This window comes from Aythya marila (genome assembly GCF_965140915.1).
Source record: "Aythya marila genome assembly, chromosome: 4".
NCBI classification, from domain to species: Eukaryota; Metazoa; Chordata; class Aves; order Anseriformes; family Anatidae; genus Aythya; species Aythya marila.
The window spans coordinates 35,162,397-35,184,060 of NC_139045.1; the positions used below are offsets into that span (position 1 = coordinate 35,162,397).

The following is a 21,664-nucleotide window of genomic DNA, read 5'->3' on the forward strand; positions in this document are numbered from 1 at the left end:
CAGCCTTGCATGGTGCTCTGTATGGCCTGAAATAAGTGTATTTGACACACTGTACTATAAAAACATCCTACAGTGTTGCTTGTGAGTTGTCAATACCTGAAGTCGACCACCTCAGGTAGAAAACCCCTTCCCTCTCTCCTACTTCCATGTCAGCTAACAAGCACGTAGTGGCCTGTGATCACACTGCTCAGCGTTAGAGTTGATAAATGCAGGCTTTGTGTTCATGTGTTTAAATTGACTATACAGGAATTGTGTTACCAAGTTTTTTCACTGGTCATAACTGGTGCCTACTTCAGCTGCATTTGGAAGGAAAAAAAAAAAGAGAACACAATTCTGAAAGCCCAGAAATTCTCCAGAAGTGAGGGCAGTCACTGGAATTAAAATTACCTTCCCGTAATTGTTTCAGAACAGTAAGCGTGTGCTGTTATGTCTGTCTAGATGTTCAAATGACCAAATAATTTTTCTTTCCTGTCTTGCAGGCATACAGCTGTCCCATGTGGGTTCCCCATTCTTACTTGTACCCCCTGCACCAGGCCTATTTGGCTGCTTGCAGAATGTACCCGAACGTGTCCCTCCCCGTGTACCCGCACAACCCCTGGTTCCAGGAGGCTCCACCGACGCAGAATGAGAACGAAACTGCACGAGCAAGCAGGCACTTTCCTATTCAGACTGAGGCCAGGTCCAATGGTCAAATCTCACAGGTTGACAGCAGATCTCCATCACTGCCGCTGATGATCCCGACAGCTCAGGTGTCTGAAAGCCAAGGACAGGTCTGTGTAGAATCGGAGAATCCAGTGCAAGCACTTCCCTACGATGAGTCCCTGAGAGGGAAAAACCTGTTCCCACAACCAGCCTTTGGACACAATCACTTCCTGGGAGCTGTTCCAATAGCGCCTCCTTTCTTTCCTCACTTCTGGTATGGGTACCCTGTTCAGGGCTTTATCGAGAATTCGGTGGCGAGGCCTAACGTTGTCGTGGCCCCTGAGGACAAAGAGGCAGCAAGCAGCACGTCTGCAAATCTGTACGTGGCGAAAGAATGCAGCCCTCCCGTTCCTGCAGTGAAGTGTGCAGAACAGCTTCAGAAGAGTAACAGCAGCGGCTCAAACACTGCCCCGTTCCCTGTGGCTGGTGTGAGCAGTGAATGCAGCGCCCCAAAAGAGACTACCACAAGGGCACCTCAGCTGGAGCAAACCTGCACTGCTGCTTCTGCCAAGCAGGCAACGGCTGGGCTGCAAAACCGTTCTCCCCAAGCACAGGGGATCGAGAGGCAGCCAGGGGTGTCCAACGCCACACCACCGGTGGCAGAAGCACCCAAATACGAACACAAAAGTGCTACACCCAGCCGTAAGGAGAAGACTGATAAAGGCAGAGAGTCCAAGGGTGCTGGTAACCTACAGACAGAAAGCAGGGCACAGAGAACGAAGGAAGAGAGCTCCGAAGATGAGAGCGAAGTTTCTGATATGCTGAGAAGTGGCAGATCCAAGCAATTTTATAACCAGACTTACGGAGGAGGCAGAAGGCCTAGACTTGAGTGGGGTTATTCTAGCAGGGGAGGCTACCAGTTCCAGAGAAACGAGGAAGCCTGGAAAGGACCGCCCAGCAGAAGCAGAGAGGAAGGCTGCCAGTATCAGCGAAACTTCAGAGGAAGGCCATATAGGAATGACAGGAGAAGGGCAACGCTGGGAGATAATCAGAGGGGGCATCAAGCATAGAATGAATGGATAGTTTGAAATTTTTCAAATGCAAAAAGTAATTTGAAGTAGCAGTTAAAATTCTTAATCTTTCTTTATAGTAAAGTCCAAGGATATGTTTAACTTTTGGGGAGTAAAGACTAGGAGGGTGTGAGCTCCTACCATTTTGTTTGGGGGGGATTGCAGAGTTTGGTTGGCTTAGCGGTTTATCCTCGATGTCAAATTAGGAAAAACAACATAGGTTTAGTGTTTGAATTTTTTCCACAAAGGTTTGAGTTCATGATGTAAGATGGATACGTATGTTTACTAGGGTGTCAAATTATAGCATTTGATGTGAGCTAGATTCTAAAACTGATGGTAACATTGCACCAAATATGAATATATTTTATCATACAATGCCTTAGTTCTGAACTGAGCTAAAGGAATTCTCAGCCTACTGCACTGTTGTCTTTGATATGCTTCCAACCCAAAGGCCTTTCATCTCAAAAATCTGTCAGACTTGAATGTTTCTCTTCAGTGTGTTACATGTATGGCAGCCAGCTAACCCCGTGTCTTAGGTCTGTTGTATATAGTTCTTTTAATATTCATAGGGTATATTTTTGAATTTTAAAAAGCATTTATTTGTTGAAATCAAAATCAAGACAAGCAGTCAAGAATAGCTGTGTATGATTTGGTAAGAATGGCTGTTTCCACCAAGAATTCTTAATGCTGGTGTGACTAGAATGGTGCCTATGCCAACTAAATAATTACAAAGACAATAAAAATGTAGATGCTATGCATTTCAAAGATAATTCTGCATCTGTTATAATAGCAGAAGTTTTTTTAATGCCACTTTAACACTAATGCACTGACAAATCCTAGATATTTTGTGAGAAGAGATGCATAAAGTACATGTTACATTTTTAAGTTTGTATGGTTGAGCTACTGTTCAGTATTCTTTTTGTTATTGCACTGTTAATGCAAATTTTTGTTTTGCATGTACAACTCATTGCTGGAACTACTTTTTGAAAGCGAGATGGATAGTCTGTGTTCTGCTCTTCCCTAGACTTCAGAAGAAAGTGGCTTCTGCCTTATATTTTTACACTGTATCAGAGTTCTGATGCTGTTTCTTCTGACCCTTATAATGATCTCTGCTGCAGTGTTCCTGTTGCTCTTGCAGTTTGGACTTTCAAGTTATCCAAACTCGGAGTGAGGTGTGCAGTGTTCACTCAGCCCTGCTCTGTAAAATTAACCGTTGTGTATATTTTTATATCTCTGTATATACTAGTGTAAGAGGTGATGGTACCCTTTCATTCATGTCTGAGATTGTACACCCTTGGTCAGGAAATGTGAGTGGTAGTTACGTGACAATTTCTTTTCAGATGCATGCGATGTATAAAACTCCTAATTAAAATAAATGTTTGTGTTTTACATTCTTTCTAAATTATATTTATGTACTTGAAGCTGTTGCAGTGACATTAACTGTATATTTTTGTTCTGCTTATGTAGCTATTTGACTGCTGTTTACAATCTCAAGGCAGGCTCCAAAATGCAGGTCAATAAGATTTCTTCCTGTCCAAAGTGGTAGTGGTAGAGGATTTTTTTTTTTGTAACTTAATGGAAAAAGTATTTATTTCAAGAGGCAAACCTCAGTTTTTCAAGCTGAAAAAAATAAGCAATGCTGAGGGCTCTAAGAGTTAAGCTGAGTGAGTTACTACTCAAAGCCTTAGGAACAAGCTAGGTGGTGTTTTAGGTGCACGAACTAAAATCCTACTCTGTTTAGCTTCTTAAAACACCCCTAAATCTAAGGGACACTGTGCCAACAAACCAGCTGCCCTACCCTCTCATATGGGAAGATATACAAGAATTACTACTTTGTCATAAGCTTTGTGTAGCTGTATTGTAGAACAGTGCAGGAGGAAGGTTGTGTTGATGAGTGGTCAGTACTTTAAGACAGGTTTACTGCCTAAATACCTAGTTCCCATAGTATACTGCAGAGTGGGTAAATCAAAGCAATGAGAAACATTACCTGCCTCAACCCTGCATAAGTGAAACTTGAAAGGATTTTAGTATTTAACTGATTATTCTGTAACTGGGTCTGAGAAGATGCACAGGGGCAGAGGACTTGGAAGTGTAGATATCTTTACACTGTAACAGGTACGTTGTTGTACTCAGTCTTTTCTTTCTGTAATCTGAGACTGTGTGCATGACAGCATAAATACACAGATGTTGCTGAATTAAAGATTGAAGAATGTTTGCATTGTATCACAAAACAACTAAGTTAGGAGGATATTTATTTATGAAACCCTCATCCAGAGAGATTCAGCATTTTTAAAATTAGAGTATCTTCTGTATCTTGACATTCATGGTAAGTCTCCATATCTTGGACAGAAAACAGCTTCAAGGATTTTCAAAAAGGGGGAAGTCCAGTCAGCACTTGGTACATGAGTAGGTAGAACATATCGAAAACCTCCCTTAAATTTTGAAAAAGCTGGAGACTCATTTGCACAATTCAAGATGGTCTATTTTGAATTATAACACTGAAAATAGGGCTATGTCACCAAATAGAAAGTGGCAGTTTTACACAGCCTAGAATTTATACACTGCTGCTGATCTCAGATGTTACACGCAGCAAGAAACTTTAAACTCCAGAAGATGAATTGTTCTAAAACCTGATTGAGCCTTCTTATCCACAAGTATTAATTTCAGTATGTGTTTCTATATGCCAGTTACAAAAGATGCTCAGATTCAACATTTAGTCATCCAAGAAAAAGTAGTTTCCACTCTTCTTTTGTTCCACATCCTGGGGAAGAAAAAAAATCAGTATTACTTAAGCTATGTTCAAGTATGCCAAAGACTATTTTAACTACACCATGCCTGTCTAAATTCCTTTCTACTGTCCTTATTACTTTCATACTCATTCCTTGTGCTGTTCTCCAGCACAGCAAAAACAGCAGATGGGTCTTCCTTTCGTTCCTTATATTAAAATCTTAGTCAATGTTAAACTGTCATGGCTTCCTCACTGTAAAGGTGCTTCTCACTTACCTTGATTGAATTGAGTTTGTTTATTCTTGGTCTGTAGTTGTTAGGGTCTCTTCTGAAAGTGATTTCAAGTTGAGATAAAAACTTATTCATTCCAGCCAAAAGAGTCTGAGGACTGTTAGGAGAGGAGAATGTTAGAAACAGCACTCACAATTCCCAAACAAATTTCCAGAAGTTCTATAACTTGTACAGGTCAGAAAGCCTGTAGTTAAGAGACAGCTTCAATTTCAATCCTGAGCTTGTTCAGTTCTGCAAGCTGGTATTTGGCATACCAGGATATGCTACATTTTCAGATAAATGTAGCGAACGAGAAGTTAATAACTAACTACCATCTTTCAGCAAGATCCCAGCACATCACTACAAGTCTTCACACTGCTACCTTTGCCACCTTTTCACTTAATATACACAGTTCTGTGTTGGCACACGTTTACTTGCATTAAAGGAAAAAAATGAAGTTGCACCAATAGCAAAGTGTAACAAAAATCATAATATGTGATGCTGAGAAGTAGTAGGTATGTGATTTGATTTTGTTCCTTAATTCAAACAAGTTTAGACCTAGGAGGAATGCCATCAGAAAAACAGTGGTCTTCATATGTACTAGTCTGTATTTCATCTAGCTCCTATTAAGTACTTGATAATTACACTGGTCCAAAAGTCTAGTTTCTAACAGGGCTACTCCTCCAAGTTCCCATAATTTACTTGGAATTGTTTACAGGAACAAAAAGAAGCGTAAGAAGGACACCTTTATACTCGACAATATAATGCACACTGTCTGTGGTGTTTCTGTGTTGCTGTCAAGACTTGTACTTCACATAATATTTGCATATGTGCCAGGAATAGCCTTAGTTCTCTACTACATCTGGAAGTCAGTTTCCGTAAGCATACTCAGGTTACAGTCAGCCCTTTTTTCATTCTTCCCAACTGATGCCCCTGACTTCTCCAACTGCAATTTAATTGCTGTGCTGTTTCTTAAGGCTGGTATAAGCCAGGAGCTAGTCTAGCCCTTTCTGCCTTACTTGACTTTAATTGCAGTGTAAGTTTCCATAGGCAAGGATACTTCACCTCATTTTTGTTAATGCTTCTGATAAACAGTTTATTTCTGTTTTGTCATCTTATATATTGCTTACTAATCCAAACAAGTCCCTTACCTGTTCGCAACTGTGTTCTTGGAGGGAACGCCATCAAAAACAATCACACGATCAGCAAGATACGTAGCCATGATAAAGTCATGTTCTACCACAAAAGCTGTTTTCTTAGCATGGAGAATGAAACTGAAAGAAAATTGAGAGATACCTAAATGTAGAATGATTGCAAAGCTACTGTAAAATTCAAATATTTTCCCTGCTGTGTATACTTTACCGTTTCATGACTCTAGCAGCCATTAGACGTTGTTCAGAGTCCAAATACGCTGACGGTTCATCAATTAGGTAGACATCCGCAGGTTTACCAAGACAAAGAGCTAATGCAACACGCTGCAACTCACCACCAGACAACGTCTGAACCTAGTAAGAGGAGGAGAGAAGAGAACAGTGAGCCATATTTCCTTTTTGATGCTCAACTGGTACCTGAATTAAAAGTTGTATGTTGTCTCAGGCCATTAATACCTCCTGGTCAATGATGTTTTCTATTTGAAGAGGTTTCATTACATCAGTTACAAACTGGGGGTGCGTATAGGCATCTCTTATCTTCTCATGCAGCAGCTGACGGACACTTCCCTATCAAAATAGAAATTTTGCTGCTTAGTTTTACATGCCCCACTATAAGAAAATAAGAACAAAACCTTCTTAACTATTCTAGGCATAAAGACATTCTACCTGTGTACTAACAACATACTTTTTGCAGAAAACACAGTACTTAACAAATAAGGCTTAAACATACTGTAGATTTAGGACTGATCTTCTGTGGCTTGTAGCTGACATTTAGAATTGGGACCTCACCTATAAAGAGAGAAAATTTATAATGAAAACAAGAGTCTCTCCAGTATCTTCAAAATAGGTTTCAACTGATCTATTAAGTACTACCTCCTTCATCAGGTGTAAGTCTTCCTGCAAGCATTCGGATAAATGTAGTTTTGCCAGTTCCTAAAATAAAATGCAAGTTACATGTATTTAAGACACTTTAAATAACTTAGCCTTATAGCAATTAAGTCAGTGATACAACAAAATACTTAGTGAAGAACACATTTAAAAATTAAAGAGAATTCCTCTGTTTATTTCAAGCAATTAGTACTTGCTTTTTTCAAATCGCAGGTATCTAATGCTATAGTAGTCTAGACATGCAGCTATGCTCACTAGGTTAATCATCATCATCCTGCCAACTGGAGTTCTTAAAATGGGGTAACAAATCAAGACAATAGCATCATTAACATTCATTAACTTCAAGCTCCCACTGCATATAGAGGAAGCTCATGGCACAGACATCTTCACTAGGAAATGGGCACTTCAACTGGACTTAAAACCAGTAGTTTAGAAGCCTGGCTCCCAGGCTGTAGAAAGGCTTCAGGAAAGTTTTTAGGGCTGTAGGAATCACTTCCACAAAAATTTCACTTACCATTTTCCCCTAACATCACCATTATTTCAGAATCTGTGAATTCTCCAGCTACAATGGATAGTTCAAATTCTCCCATCTTTTTTTTCATTCCTGGGTATTTGTACATACACATCTTTTTAACCTCTTCTTCATTAGCTGTCTCAGCCACTTTAAATACCAGAGATGCATCTCGAAACCTTAGATTTTCAGTTGGAACGTAGCCATCTAAGAAAATGTTTATGCCTATGAAGGGAGAAAAGATCATTAAAAACTGCCTACAACAAAAGCAAAATAGAAGAGATTTTAGATCTTGGCTGTGAATTCCAGGCAGATGTGGAGAAGGTTGGATTTTAAATGGTTATGTTCAAAAAAGCAAGAAATATTTTAAGTGTGAAAATGATGAAAATTCAACGAACAAACTAACTGAAAATACAAAAATGCTATAGGCTCTCTTCCTCAAAGCTTGTCGTGAGTACTGGGTGTTTAAGGTTTACAGGAACTACTGCTTTTGGACCTGATCTCACAAAACAATTTACTGCTAAATCTCAGTGCAAGATGGGTGGTCAATTCAGTTCAACACTACCCACCTCTGTACTGTGCAAACTGTCTCCTGCCCTTTCTTTACTATTTATAGTCTTTTGTCTAACTCCAGTCTACAAAAACACCTGAAAGTACCAAAATCATGTCTACAGCAAGCGACAAAGGGCCTTTTATAATTAAGGCTTTTGGATTGAGTTATAAAGTTTGGTTCAGAAAAAATGAAATTTCTGCACAGAATAAAAAACTTATTTTTTAGTTACCAAAGTACTATGTAACAGGAAAAACACATTCACATAATAGACTACCAGTATTTTGATACCTTTTTCTTCTACGGATTTTTTTGGTAGGTTTAAAAAGCAAAATATGGCAAAAATTACCTTCTCTTACGCTGAAAGGCATAGTAACAACACCATAAGCACTTGGCACACCATACAGGCAGCAGATAAAGTCAGAGAGATAATCTAGCACACTCAGATCATGCTCTACGACAATAATGTACCTGAAAAATACAGAGATTTTTTTTTTTTTTTTACTTGATCACTACATTTCTAAACAAGTTTCTTTACTTCAAACACTAACTTCTTTTTAGTGTAGTCTTGCAGACACACAAGCTATCAACACAATTTTCACTTACTTAATACATAATATATTCCAATGCTGAAATAGTAACTACAGAAACAATGGGAAACGGATTTTCAAAATGTGCAGGAAGAAGATGCTACTGAATTAGAATATTTTTAACATCTATTAATGTACCATACCGAGAAATTAGCATTTACAGGGAGATAGACCGCCTTTTTCTTTACCCTGCAATAAGTCACCTACTACTATAGTTTAGCAAAATATTTTAAATTTATATTTACCTGTCAGGGTTTATTAGGGATCGAATAGTAATGGCAGCTTTCAAGCGCTGCTTGACATCTAGGTAGCTCGAAGGTTCATCAAACATGAAGCTAACCCCAAAAGAAAGAATAAGTCTTAGAGAATGTAAGCTTCAACATATTCCAATCTAATACTAACATTTCAACCACTAAACAAACAAAACCAAAAACTTACTTTCATACTGAGAGAAGAAACAAGTATTATGTACCGAATTGATATATATATTGATATATATGTATATAATTGATATATATATTGAATCTCCAATGACTGTAACATGAAACTGTTGAACAAGCCGAATTAAGCCTTAGCTCACCAAAAGTTCTGAAAAAGTTATCAAGTGCTATAGGGAGTCACCAATCAGCTAGGAATCTCATGCACTCTGTTCTGACTCATCTTCAATTTAAGTGAAAAGTGCAAACCAATGGACCTATGAGACTGGAAGAAGGACATTCTCCACCCCCACATCAAATCAAAACAACAAACAAACAAAAAAGACAGAAAACTAAGTCTTCTGCTCTTGCTTTCTTGATCCAAGGACGGACCAGGCTTTTTTTAAATTTCCTGGTCGCGATATATGTGAAGAATCTTATTTTTGTCTATTTCTTATTCAAAAATGATTACAGCGAGGTACACTGTCAAATAGCTACCTCTCTGAAATTAGAGATTTCTGTTGAGATGAATTAAAGTATAGAAACAAAATGAAGACATCATATATGGAAGAAATATAGATCCAAGCTGCTGAGTTAGTTTGTAAAAGCTAATGCAATTATTTTTTGTTCAAACACTTCAAACAAAAGTATTATTTTCAACAATAAATGTAAATTAGAGGACCATACTATGAGACAGGTTATTAGAAGCAACGTGTAACAGAAGTAAATCAAACATACATATCAGCCTTCTGAATGCAAACAACCGCACAAGCAAATCTCTGAAGTTCTCCTCCTGAAAGGTCCTCAACATTTCTTTCTTTCAGATGGGTTAGGTCTGCAAATAAGAGGCTAGTTTTAGATATGTTATACCCAACACAACAATTCATATGTTTATTACCTATGGACATATGTATAATCACAGCAGACATCCTACACAGAGGAAAAAAAAGAAAGAAGTAAAATAAGAACAGCGTAAGGATAATTTATTACAGACTGAATGCTTAAAGAGTCACAACAGGTTATGGCTTCTCTGCAGCACTAGCTAATTAATTTGTACGGCTGCTTCCTATCATTCAGAAGGATTACATTCCTATTTGCTTTTCCACAGTACGTTTAGTTTTGACTTCTGTCCCTAAAAAGAAACTGTACCAATTTTTAAATCATTTCTTGTTAGACTTTATTAGAAAGTTCTAATTTTCAGGAAAATCAAATCCTCCAAGCATTATAGTAAATGGCTGAAGCCAGTATTTTCTTCTCAGCTTTATGAGCAAGAAATTTCAAGAATGTGACAATTTCTAAGAAGTTAAGCATGGCTCACAGACCATACTCTTGCTGGCACAACATATTGGAACCTTTACTACGCAGCTCTACCAAAAAGAACCCTGTTGGTAATTTTGCAACACCTGAATTTAGGTAACAATTCAAAACACCTACAATAATTACCTGGACTATGCAGATGTTCTTATTAATTACTTGATTCTCAGAAGTGAATATTACTCCCATTGTAACTAACTACATATAGCTTTTTTGAAGAGTTTTATTTTGTGCTTAGATTGTACTTTCTATATGCAATGGTTCTCACCACAGGATACTATAATTTTGCTCAAGTTGTAAATCAAGCAAGAACAGCAGATGGTAACTGGATTTTTTCCATATTTAATTATTACCACGAAAGAGAAACTGCATTTGATTCTATCAACTAGCATGTGTCAGTTGTTTGTCACTAGAAAGCATTATTGGCATTGGTTCAGATAATACATATAGCAAGCCCTAGTCCTTATTGCAAAGTATCTTTGCATATTTCTTATTTATTTTTAAAGTTGGTAAAATTCAAACTGACCATTATATTAACAGTAACTTTTTTTTTTCCCCAGTAAATGTCAGTTTCTCAGATGCTCTGGTGTTTGGCCTTACAAAATTACTTACCAAGCTGCTGACATACAACAGTTTGTGTCTTAGTTTCATCCTTTCTATCCAGAATTGATCCCACTGTTCCCTAAAACAAAAGCAATACAGAAAACCCAACAACATTATTTCAACAATAATTATTTCAAACTGCAGTGGATTTTTCACATTAAAATAAATAAAAATCCTGAAATACAAAAGAATCATTACAGGAGAAGCCCCCAGTTTTCCTTTAGCTAATGAAATTCCTTACCTTTGCAGCTTTAGGGATCTGGTCCACGTACTGAGGTTTAATGATAGCTTTTAGGTCATCTTCCAGGATCTTGGTGAAATAATTTTGTAATTCAGATCCTCGGAAATAAGTCAGAATTTCTTGCCAGTCAGGTGGATCCTGTGACAAAATTAAAGCCTATGTTTACTTATACCATTTTACATACACTAAAAATTTTTAATATTACAATTCCAAACAACACAGCAAATAGGATGTGCTTGCAAGATAAAAAAAAAAAAAAGCCTGAATAAAAGTTACTAAACAGCTGTTACAAAATTTCCATTAAGAACAAAATAAACTAATTAGAAATGGAGGTCAAACGCTAGAACTTGTTTCTTTCTTCAGATGTGCTGTCATTAGCTCTTCCAAGAAAAAGCATCTTAAATTTGCACCTAGAAGGTTAAAGAAACCTGTAAGACAAACTACCTCTCAGGGAAAAAAGATGTTATGGATTTGCATAGCTGGATACATTAGCTATCTGACCGGAGAAGGGCTGGACTGATACAATCAACTTCTACAAAAGATGCAACAAAAACTGGTTGCAAAACTCTTCTCTGCTTTCAGCCAACATTTCCAAGGAAACCAAGAAACAAAGTAATGAAAAACTACAAGAAACCCATCTTGATTAACAAAACCAAAATAAACCTGTTCAGCGCAATCACCCAGGGAAAAAAAAGAAAAAAAAAAAACACAACCTAACCTGCAGAGTGCCATTTTGCACAGCATTACTACTTTGAATAGTGCTAAAATATTTTGCTGGTTAACAGTACGCAAATGGAGTGATACAGCTGCCGCATTTTCAAACCAAGCAAATACAAAGAGGCAACGGTTCCTAAGTTTTGGAGCAGAAGCAACATGTAACATTTGTTTCATACCACATGCTTCTGTGGTCATAATAATTTGGCTCTTCACAGGGAAGTCAGATTTTGGGAGCAATTCCGTTAAGTACATTGAAAGAATGAAAAGTTTTGCTATTTCTGCAGTACTACCATCTGAAACAAGAAGTCCACAAAATAATATAAACCAAACTTGAATTAGAATGGAAAATATAGCTGGAAAATAATGATTTCTTTGCAGTTCTAAGTGACAGCCATAAAATGGATAATTCATTAAAATGATAATCTTTCAGATAAAAAAAGAATCAACACATACCACAAGGTGATGTGAAGGTAAGTAGGTGGTAACTGAAATACTACCTGATAAGAAGAGTCACAGTAGTGATTATTTACATCTTTTCTGTAATAATATTCACTCTTTGGAGTAGTTTGTTTTGTAGATAAACAAACTTGTAAATTATTTTGCTTGCTTGCTGTACAGTTAAATACTTAGACATAGCAATGGTGTTAAACAAGATAAACTAATAATTTTCAGAACAGTGTTAAAGTCTGCAGTGGGAAACATCATCAACAACTTATGATAACCACATACTTTTATAGGTCTTAAAAAAATCAAAGATTTTTTTTTTTTTTTTTTAAAAAAAAAAAAAAGCCCAAAAGATGAAAATGATACATGGTGCTGCTCATAGACACTAGAACCATTCAGACTTAGAGGGAACTCCAAAACCTAAATCCCGTGGTGGGAAATAAGTTAATTATGTAAGCTGGGGGGAAGGCGATGGGCTGGGGAGGGAAGTTGATTACATTTTAAGAGACTAGTATTAAAAAAAACAAAAACCTTGTAATTGCAAGAATAAAATGTGCTTCTGATAACCATCTTCATTGAGTTGTAAGTACTACCATTATCTATCTTGAAAGATATAGAGAATTTGGAAAAAAAAAAAAAAAAAAAAAAAAGCCTCTTCAAACCATCCTTCTTCTATTGTTTCAGGGTGGAGTAGGTCTTTGGCTGTTACAAGGTAAAGTGCCACTATCCTTGCAAATTCTACCACATTAATGATTGTGAGAACTCAGTGAAAATGTATAACCACAGCTATCTGTAACGGCAATTGTATTTTATTGCTGATACATACATCATATTTTCCAAGATTTGGCTTCTGTTTTCCTGCTAGGATTTTCAAGGCAGTTGATTTTCCAATACCATTGGTTCCAACCAATCCCAGTACTTCCCCTGGACGAGGGATAGGCAACCTGTATGCAATATTGATAACTTCAGATTATATTGATTTAATGCCATCAGACACCAAGATTTAGTAGTAAAGTAAAAATTAAAATCTGTTTCAGACTTGCTGATTATTTTAGCCTACTTTGTTAACCTAACAATACTTGATTAAGAAAAAAATAGAACAGGACGGTTTTTAACTAGTAGGAACACTCATTCTGTAAAACGAGTACTAAAATTCAGCTTAATGATAGGACGTTTAAGTAAGAAAAACTGTCATTAACATTAAAAAATGAAGCTACTGAGTGAATAATCATGAACGGGATATGAACTTCTAGCTTAGATTAACAAAAACTTGAAAAGTTTTGTCCCTTTTACATTGGTCTGGAAAATAAAATACCTGTGAAGTTTGAAGGCATTGGCACAGTATCTGTGTGTTGTTTCTTTCTCCAGGTTGCTAGGTAAGTTAACAATTGACAAGGCTCCAAAAGGACATTTCTGTAATTGAAACAAATTTATGTATCATTTATGCACACAATTTATTAACAAAATTCTGATTTCCTGTACTGCACTTAGCTGTGCACTTAAGAGTTCTTTTACAAATATTTACCAAAAAATTACTTCACTGCCATTTAGTTAGTCAACTCCAAAGAAGTTCCATACCACACTTCTCAAGATAAATGCTTAGCAATTTAGACTGCAAGCAAGTCATACAGCAGATCTCTCTTAGGAGAGCATCCTTCTGCTGTTAGATCTCTATTGCCACAATACCAACCAACCCCTCCTACTGCCCTGAAGCAAAGCATTCCAAGACAAAGCTACAAAAAACACAGCCCACAACCCCTGCCAAAGCGGTTCAGTAACCTGACACAGTACTTTATATAAACAAAAACAATTAACAAGGTCTGATTATTCTCAAAGTTACTTTATGAAATTACCATATGCACTGCTGAACATAAGAGCATGATAAAGAAATGTTATCACTTCAAATAAAACAGCCTTTTACCTTGATGCAAATACCACAACCAATACAAAGTGTTTCTGAGATCCATGCTATTTTGCTCTGTGATGTGACTTCTATGCAAAGTTTTCCTGGTGATAAAGAATAACATCAACTTAAGAAAGTTTCTGGTGAATCATATTTCTTGCTAGTACTACTAAACTCCACAGAAGAACATGTAACCAATTAATAGGAAGATCTTTACTATGGGGGTGGTGAGACACTAGAATAGATTGCCTCACCTGGATGTGTCCAAGGCCAGGTTGGATGGGACTTTGGGCAACCTGGTCTGGTGGGAAGTGTCCCTGCCCATGGCAGGGAGCTGGAACTGGGTGATCTTTAAGGGCCCTTCCAACCCAAACCATTCTGTGATTCAATGATTCTATGAATAGTCACTGAAGCTGACTATAATAGTCATGAATAGCTACTGACAATCTGAAAAGTGAAATTACTGCTACCAATTGCTCATGATTTCAATTATATTCAACTTCTAAGGTCTTCATAAAAAGAATACATGAATGACAAACAAAAAATAGTTATATATAAAAAATAGCAACCCCTTCCAGCTGAACGTTACTGTGGACTTCTCCAAATGCTTAAATACTTGGTTAAATTACATCTCTTACCCATTCGAACCACAGGACAACTCTTTTTGCATTCTTGACGGCATTTCTTTGGCTTACACTTGTCATGGTTGACAATAGCAATTCTTGTTAATTTGTCCGCCATGATGCGCAGTTTAAGGTTACCCACATACACCAATTACGAGGAGGAGTGCTGGGAGTCTTGCAGATCTTAAGGAAAAACAAAAACCAGATAGGACGTTATTACTAACAGCACAGGAAATATCTGAAGTTATGTATCTGAAGTTATTACCAGTAGAGTTCAGAGACAAAAAAAAAAGCAAGATTACTGTTTTCTCTCCCAAGACAGTTTTCAAACAAGATGGCAAACAGGGCAAATAGACTCGGATACCAGTGCTGAGGGTACTGCTATACAAAAAAACCCTGCACAATCTTTAACATTAGCTTCCAACTCCATTCCTTTTTCTCCACAGCAAAATAAAATCATGATTACATCTGAGAATGTTTGTTTCCAAGAAAAGCATGCCATAGCAAGAAGAAATCTTGATTCTGTGCAATACATATTAGTGGTTCAAAGATGTAACGTCAGGGAGTCCTGAAATACTTCCAGTTTCCACACAACCTGCACATGGACTTGCTTCCAAGAAAAAGATTTCAACACTTATGATTAAGCAAAGTATCATCTACTGGACGTCCAGTTCATCTTTGCCCACCAAACTAAACCTTTACAGGTTACTTACTACATATGGCTATTATATAAAAAAAGGTTGTGACTTCAATATCCTAAACGAAGCAAAAACAACAGGTGTATGGCATACGTATTATGAGGATGTTATTGGATTTTTAAATCAATTGTTACCATGATGAGTATTTTCAGTACTTCCTTTTAATACTGGTGGTCTTATTTCTCTTCTCAATTTCCCAAGTACTTTTAAATTAATGCCTAAAGATAATCTGTCAGATATAAACGAATGCAATCCAAGTCACACCTCCAAATTTATCATGGCAGTTTCTACTTATAATATTTCTATTTTTTTCTCGAATCCACAACCTTTTACAAAAAGACAAAAAGTCTCAGTAACATCATTGGTATTATTAAAACTGACTGACCATTATAAAGTCGCTTTTTAAAAATATGTTTTAGTTTCATATCATTAGACCACACTGACAAAATAGGGCAGAGCAAGCATTGTGATTGTATCCATAATCCACACCAGTAAGAGAGAGAAACTGACCAACTCCATAGTCCAGCGGTTGGTACATTCATTGCAGACATGGAGCAATGGGTTTGCAGTTCTCACTTTAATACATTTTCCTTACAATTGCAAACAAGAAACTTATTCTTAAGATCTGCAAGGATGCTTGACCCAGGGTAATTTTCTAGAAGATGGAAATACTGGATTTTGACAGTGTTTCAAATAAGGCAAAAATACGTTCTTCAGGAACACGTCCTAGTGCCCTTCACAGGAGCCCTGTGCAGCACACAGAGTACCTGGAGGCGAATCACTCGCTCTCTTTGGTTTCCCAGAGAAAGTGCCTGGCGAGCCCTTGCTCCAGCACGGCCTGTGTGGCTGAGGACCTCGAGCAGGCAGACTGTAACATCTTCTGGGCAGGACTTTCCCTGCTAGTCATCTTGGCTCTAACTAGCATACAGGCTATTTCTATGGGTTCCAAAAGGAAGCTCTAGCAAACAAAGCTGCTGTACCCTACCCAATCTCCTAAACTAGTGCCTGAGCAGCACAGATAACAGACCAGACAGCTTCACTTCTCCACCACCCTTCCTGCCTGGTGCTTGGCTTAAAGCAACACAGCAGGAAAACGGGGTTGGTCACTCTAAAAGACGAAGCCAAACACAGCTTGGAACAAATTGGTTTTGCCATCTACTTCAACAAGTTTTGCAGCCAATCTCCGTGGTATAAACAGACAAAAGTTTTCACTGCCATCCATTGCTGAATCAGACCTTGGTTCTTAGAGTAACCAAACAGCCAATGGATTTCTTTTCTTGGAGCTTAATTATATGGGAAAATAACCATATATGTGATGAAGATTTTGGATGTCTGACAGTCAAAGACGTAATTGTAGCAAACATTCAAAGAGACAGAACTACAGAACCAGTATGGAGGTGTGGGATCATGCATTGCTGCTCCCATCTACACAACGAAGTGTCAGCTTATCCAAATTTCTCCAGTGGTCTTAAATCATTTTCAGAAAGCTAACTTTTTTTTTTTTTTTACTTTTTAATTTCTGTCACTTCTGCAATATTTCCAAGACTGTTCTGATGTCTATGATGATAGTTGTCCACAAGAGAAAAAAAATTGATAGAATTGACAATTTAAAGCAAATTAAACAAATGTCCAAAAGCAGACTGAGCTCAAGCTACATATTTATACGCAGTTACTTTGGTGGCACTTAATTGAACACACTGAATATGACTGTCTAGATTTCATGGTGCAGACAGCAGACCTCTCAGAACTCAGGTCAGCATCATGAACAAGATGTATATGCTCCAATACAAAATAGCAGTAATTGCTAGGTACAGTCAGCAGGAGGAACTGGTATTCAGAAGCATTTATACAGCTTATACCTGTATTTCTGCTTTCCAAATCAAGAAGAACTGAAGACAAAGTCAGGAAACAATTAATTTGTTGCTAACTACAGAGTGATACATTATTTTGGATCAATGAATTCTAATGGAGAGACAAGTGGTAATGTTTCTAGAACAACGGACTAGAGGCACGGGTAAAAGAATGAGAGGAAATGAGAGGAAGAGTAACAACTGCTAACAACAAAAAAGTTTTAAATGCTTTGCCAGTATCATTTATTGAACCCTAAAGCTGCCCAGTAAGTCCAATTACAACACTTATACAGCCACTAAGTCATGTCTAAGACACAAAAGAAGACCATTCTATCCTGCCACAAAAGCAACAGAAATTTCTTCTACAGGTAGTACATTAAATGTACTTGCTTGAAAGGCCAATATTTGTTTCTTCTCTCAAAGGTATTAGAGTTTATATGAAAATTAATTGAACCAAGTCAATAACGACAGAGCAGGATTTTCAATTGCTTTGAATTACTCAGAATTAAGCATACAAACATTAACAAAAATTGTAAATGAAGACTGAAAAGGCAGAGATGATCCAACCTAGAAATTCTGTGATTCTGTAATTAAATGTGGCGAAGGAAGGCTGTGTTCAGAATTGAGTCACACTTCAGTTACTTTGCAGAAATAAATAATGTTTTATTAAACTACACTGCACCTGATCTAAACTAAGTACAGAGGAAAGAAATAAGGATGAGTAGCATCCTCCGAAACTCATTTATCTCAAGAATTCTCTCTCAATCCACTGGTAATGGGCTACACACAGTGACTCCACAAGAACAAAAAAAGGTAGAATATCCATAGAAAATTTAAATGAAAGAACAAGAAAACAGCCTTTCAAGCTGCACATGGGAGATCAGTAAATTTATAAGTGTCAAAGCAGAAATAGTAGTACGTGGCACTGGTACAAGCAAGATCTACTAGGAAATTAAGAATGAGTCTATGCTTGAGGCTTTGACATTTGTTTTAGAAACTGAAAAGATGTTGTACAAGAGCTTTAAACAAGCCTCAAATCTAATGACTGTACTTAGCTTGTATTGCTCATGAGGCACAACACGAACATGAAAATAAATGCAACGTTAACATGAAAAGCATATGCTCAAATACACTGACGCAGCATTACGCGTGGGTGTGTTCAGCTGGTGCTGAATGGCATTACTTATCATTCAATCTTTAATATTTTCTTTTAACATGAAATGAAAGGCCGGAGAATAAGCCCCAAAACTGGCAGCGAGCCACATGAAAATTATAGCAGGATTTGTTTTTTCGACCTAGGAAACCACAGCGGAGAAACTGAAGTTAGGACTCGCAGGCAGTCACAGAAAGTTGCAGGAGAAGTAACGACGTGTGCTCCTGAGAGACAACGCTACCGAGGCCCTCAGGAAAGGCCCTACCCGTTTTTTGTTTTTTTTTTTTTTTGGTGGTTATTCGTTTATTAACACTTACCTCGTGAAAACGGCCTCACCCCACTCCCTTGCCAGCCCTTAAAGAAGTCTTAATCTCTCCACCACGTGCTAACTTTCTGAAAATGATGTCAAGCACGGCTTTCTCCTTTAGCGGAGAAAACCTCTCCAGGAAAAAATAAATAAAAATAAGGAAGCCCCCGCATCCCTTCTCTCCCCTGGAGGACCCCCGGCCGTTGGGGCCTCTCTCTCCACGCAGGCAGCTCCTGCAGCCCCCGGTTTGGCTCTGCTGCCACACGGCAGCCAAAACCCAACCCCCAGCTGCCAACAAAGGGCCGTCAGGAGCTGCGGAGCCTGCCCGTGCCCGTGCCGGGCCTCGGCTCCCTCAGGAGGCGGCCGGGCCCCGCTCGCTGCCGCCGTGTGGGGACGAGGCCCGGCTGCCACAACGGCTCCCCCGCTCCCCCCCCCCACCCCCTGTAACAGCACCGGGACCCCCCTTGCCGTGTCCCCACGCCCCCCCGGGGACGCTTACCGAGGCTGGGGGCCGTGAGGCGCCCCCGGGGCCGGGGCAGGGCGGCCGAGCCCAGCGCAACGTGCTCCGCGCCGCCCGGCCAAGATGGCCGCCGCCCCCACAGGGCGGGGCCTGCGCCGCAACGCGCCGGGGAGACGGGGCTCGGCGTGCGGGGCGCTGACGTCATCGGCGCGGGACGCGGCTCCGCTCTCTCGCTCCCCTGACCGCTGGCGGGCGGCGAGCCGAGCCCTGCCGAGCCCTGCCGAACGTTGCCGAACCCAGCCGAGCCGTGACGAACCCAGCCGAACCGTGACGAGCAGGGCCGAACTCAGCCGAACCCCGCCGTGGTTTAAACCGAGCTCGCGCGCCCCGCCGGGCTCTGCGCGTGCGCGGCCGTTGAACGGTCACAGGGCCGGCGGAGGAGGAGCCCGCAGGGAGCCCGCGGAGAGGCTCCGCGCCCCGCCGCTCCCCTCAGCGCCCCCTCAGCCCTTCCTCCTCCTCCTCCTCCTCCTCCTCCTCCTCCTCCTCCTCGGTCCCCAGGCTGCCCCCGGGGCTGGCGGCTTCTCGGTGAGCGCCCGGGAAGGGAGCCCCGAGGAGGTGAGTGGAGCGCGGCACCGCGGTCTGGGGACGTGATAATTAATTAATAAAGGGAAGCCCTCGTTAAAGAAAACAAAAAGCCGGGGGGGCTGGAGGGAGAGCAGCCGGGCTTGTCAGGCTGCATCCGTCCTCTGCTTGCTGTGCGGTTAATAAACACTGCGGGTAATCAATACCAACGCTTAAGACCTAATAGTCCTGGAAGCTTGCCTTTCCGTAAAAATGTATTTTAAATATGCTTTCACAAATATTTTATTTATGTTTTTGAATAACTAGGGGTGTGTGTACATGCGAATATTAAAAACTGCTAATATACTTCTTGATGTGTGGCTACTCACATTGTTTTCAGTAATACGTGTATTTATGGTCCTTACACTGGAAGGTTTAAGCTATTACCTCAGAGAGACTTAAAACAGGCAGAGTAAAAGTAACAGGTGTTCAAAAGGGTGTTGAGACAATAATAAATGTAATGGATAATTATACTTAATACGGACAAATATACTGGAGAGCTGGTTGTTGCTGAAATAGGTTGCTTCTGAGCATTTACTATCATTATTAGATATTAAATTAATAATTGAACGTTAAATATTCTTATTTATTCTTTCACCTGAATAGAAATAGTGAGCATGGTAAGGGGCTGGCTTCTGATTAGATCTTGAGATCTTTGCGGCCCTTTGTTGTTTTAAGGCCTTTACAAAGAAAATGAGAGCAGTGAAGAGCTTATGAGGTAAAAAAAATGAATAGAATGAGCATAAAAGTCATGCAATCTAAGGGATGAAATCCCTTTCCATTAGAACAAATAAGAAAAACAGACTAATTCATGTGTGTTGCAAAAAGTGTGAAGTAGTGCTGCCTTTGTTCAGTTTTGAAGTAAAAGTTGTAGTCAGGCACTTTCTACTACTGTGTGTAATGGTACCATGGGAATGCAGTCAGAATAATAATAAAAAAAAAGGAGGGGCAAACTAGGTGAGAGAGTCAGTGGAAGTTGATAAAAATCATCCTAGTACACATAAGGATTTACCTGAAGTGTTTTCTGAATTGTAGGAGGTTATTTTAAGCATTTGCGCAAATTGATTGCACCTCTGAGGCCTGGAAAAGTTCAAACCTAGGATTTTATTTTTTCAATAGTGGCAACAGATGATGTGAGGAAGTCAGAGATCAGTGAACCTAGTTTTTATCCCTTGGAAGGTGATGGGGAGGTGGCTTGGGAGAAGACTGTCAGGAAGTAGAAGACAATTAAAAATGACATGTGAACAGAAGATGGCCTACTTTGGTTTATTAACAACTGGGACCAAACTTCTAATGAGGATGGAATCTAAGTGATTTTTCTTGAGTTTTACAGGGTTTCTGCCATTGTCTGGGTTGATGTTGTTAAAAGCAAGGACTGAAATGTGGTCAAAAATAATTTCTGTGAGATCTGTGTACAGCTGATTGAAAAACTGATTTCAAAGCTGTGTTTAGATAATTCACTGTTAGGGATGTTGTGAACTCCTGGGGAGTTTTGTTTGCAATTTTTTTTTTTCATGGCAAACACAACACAGGTACATTGACAAGTTAGAAAGGATTGCAAGCAAAATGATCAAAATCAGTGTAATTAATCTCAACAGAGATGACAACTGAGGGAGGAATTGAACACAGGGACAAAATGTCAAAGGCAGAAATGGAAAAGGTGTTACTGAATAGCAAACAGTATCTGCAAAAGTGTCTGAATGCTGTATTGTGTAGTAAATGACATATTAACAATATGATGTTATTTGAGTAAGAACCTTTGTTAAAGTGGTATGCCATTGTTTTTTAACCATAGTATGTAGATCTTTTAGACCCTGCAAAAATATTTGTTTTGCAAGACTTCATTTTTCAAGAAAACTGAGTGGCATAGGCACTCTTCTAGAAAGGAAACAAAGTAAATTTGGTTTAAAAAAAA

At 39.0% G+C, this 21,664-nt stretch overlaps 3 protein-coding genes across 11 annotated transcripts in view; 2 read left to right on the forward strand and 1 right to left on the reverse strand.

The window, feature by feature from the left end:
• Positions 1-3,805, forward strand: part of OTUD4 (OTU deubiquitinase 4) — a 30,387-nt gene extending 26,582 nt beyond the window's left edge. For all 4 annotated transcript variants that reach the window (XM_082758987.1, XM_082758986.1, XM_082758989.1 and 1 more), the window contains one exon: positions 480-3,805. In XM_082758987.1, coding sequence (XP_082615113.1) covers positions 480-1,712 — 1,233 coding nt within the window. In that variant the 3' untranslated portion in view covers positions 1,713-3,805. The remainder of the gene's footprint in view (positions 1-479) is intronic.
• Positions 3,806-3,947: 142 nt separating this feature from the next.
• On the reverse strand, positions 3,948-19,316 carry ABCE1 (ATP binding cassette subfamily E member 1). Its single transcript, XM_082758993.1, has 18 exons — positions 19,168-19,316; positions 14,676-14,843; positions 14,056-14,141; positions 13,450-13,547; positions 12,961-13,078; positions 10,974-11,111; positions 10,742-10,811; positions 9,554-9,650; positions 8,645-8,734; positions 8,159-8,280; positions 7,263-7,484; positions 6,734-6,793; positions 6,591-6,649; positions 6,317-6,427; positions 6,072-6,214; positions 5,861-5,983; positions 4,716-4,827; positions 3,948-4,473 (listed from the first exon to the last, which is right to left on the reverse strand). The coding sequence occupies exons 2-18, from the start codon at positions 14,776-14,778 to the stop codon at positions 4,426-4,428; spliced, it is 1,800 nt and encodes a 599-aa protein (XP_082615119.1). The 5' UTR covers positions 14,779-14,843; positions 19,168-19,316; the 3' UTR covers positions 3,948-4,425.
• The window catches only part of ANAPC10 (anaphase promoting complex subunit 10), a 324,259-nt gene continuing 321,846 nt past the window's right edge, over positions 19,252-21,664 (forward strand). For 4 of the 6 annotated variants that reach the window (XR_014317379.1, XR_014317380.1, XR_014317381.1 and 1 more), the window contains exon 1: positions 19,468-19,743. The gene's annotated coding sequence lies outside the window, so the exon portion shown is untranslated. Of the gene's footprint in view, positions 19,744-21,664 lie in introns of all 6 variants that reach the window. The other 2 variants (XR_014317377.1, XR_014317378.1) reach the window with 1 other exon arrangement.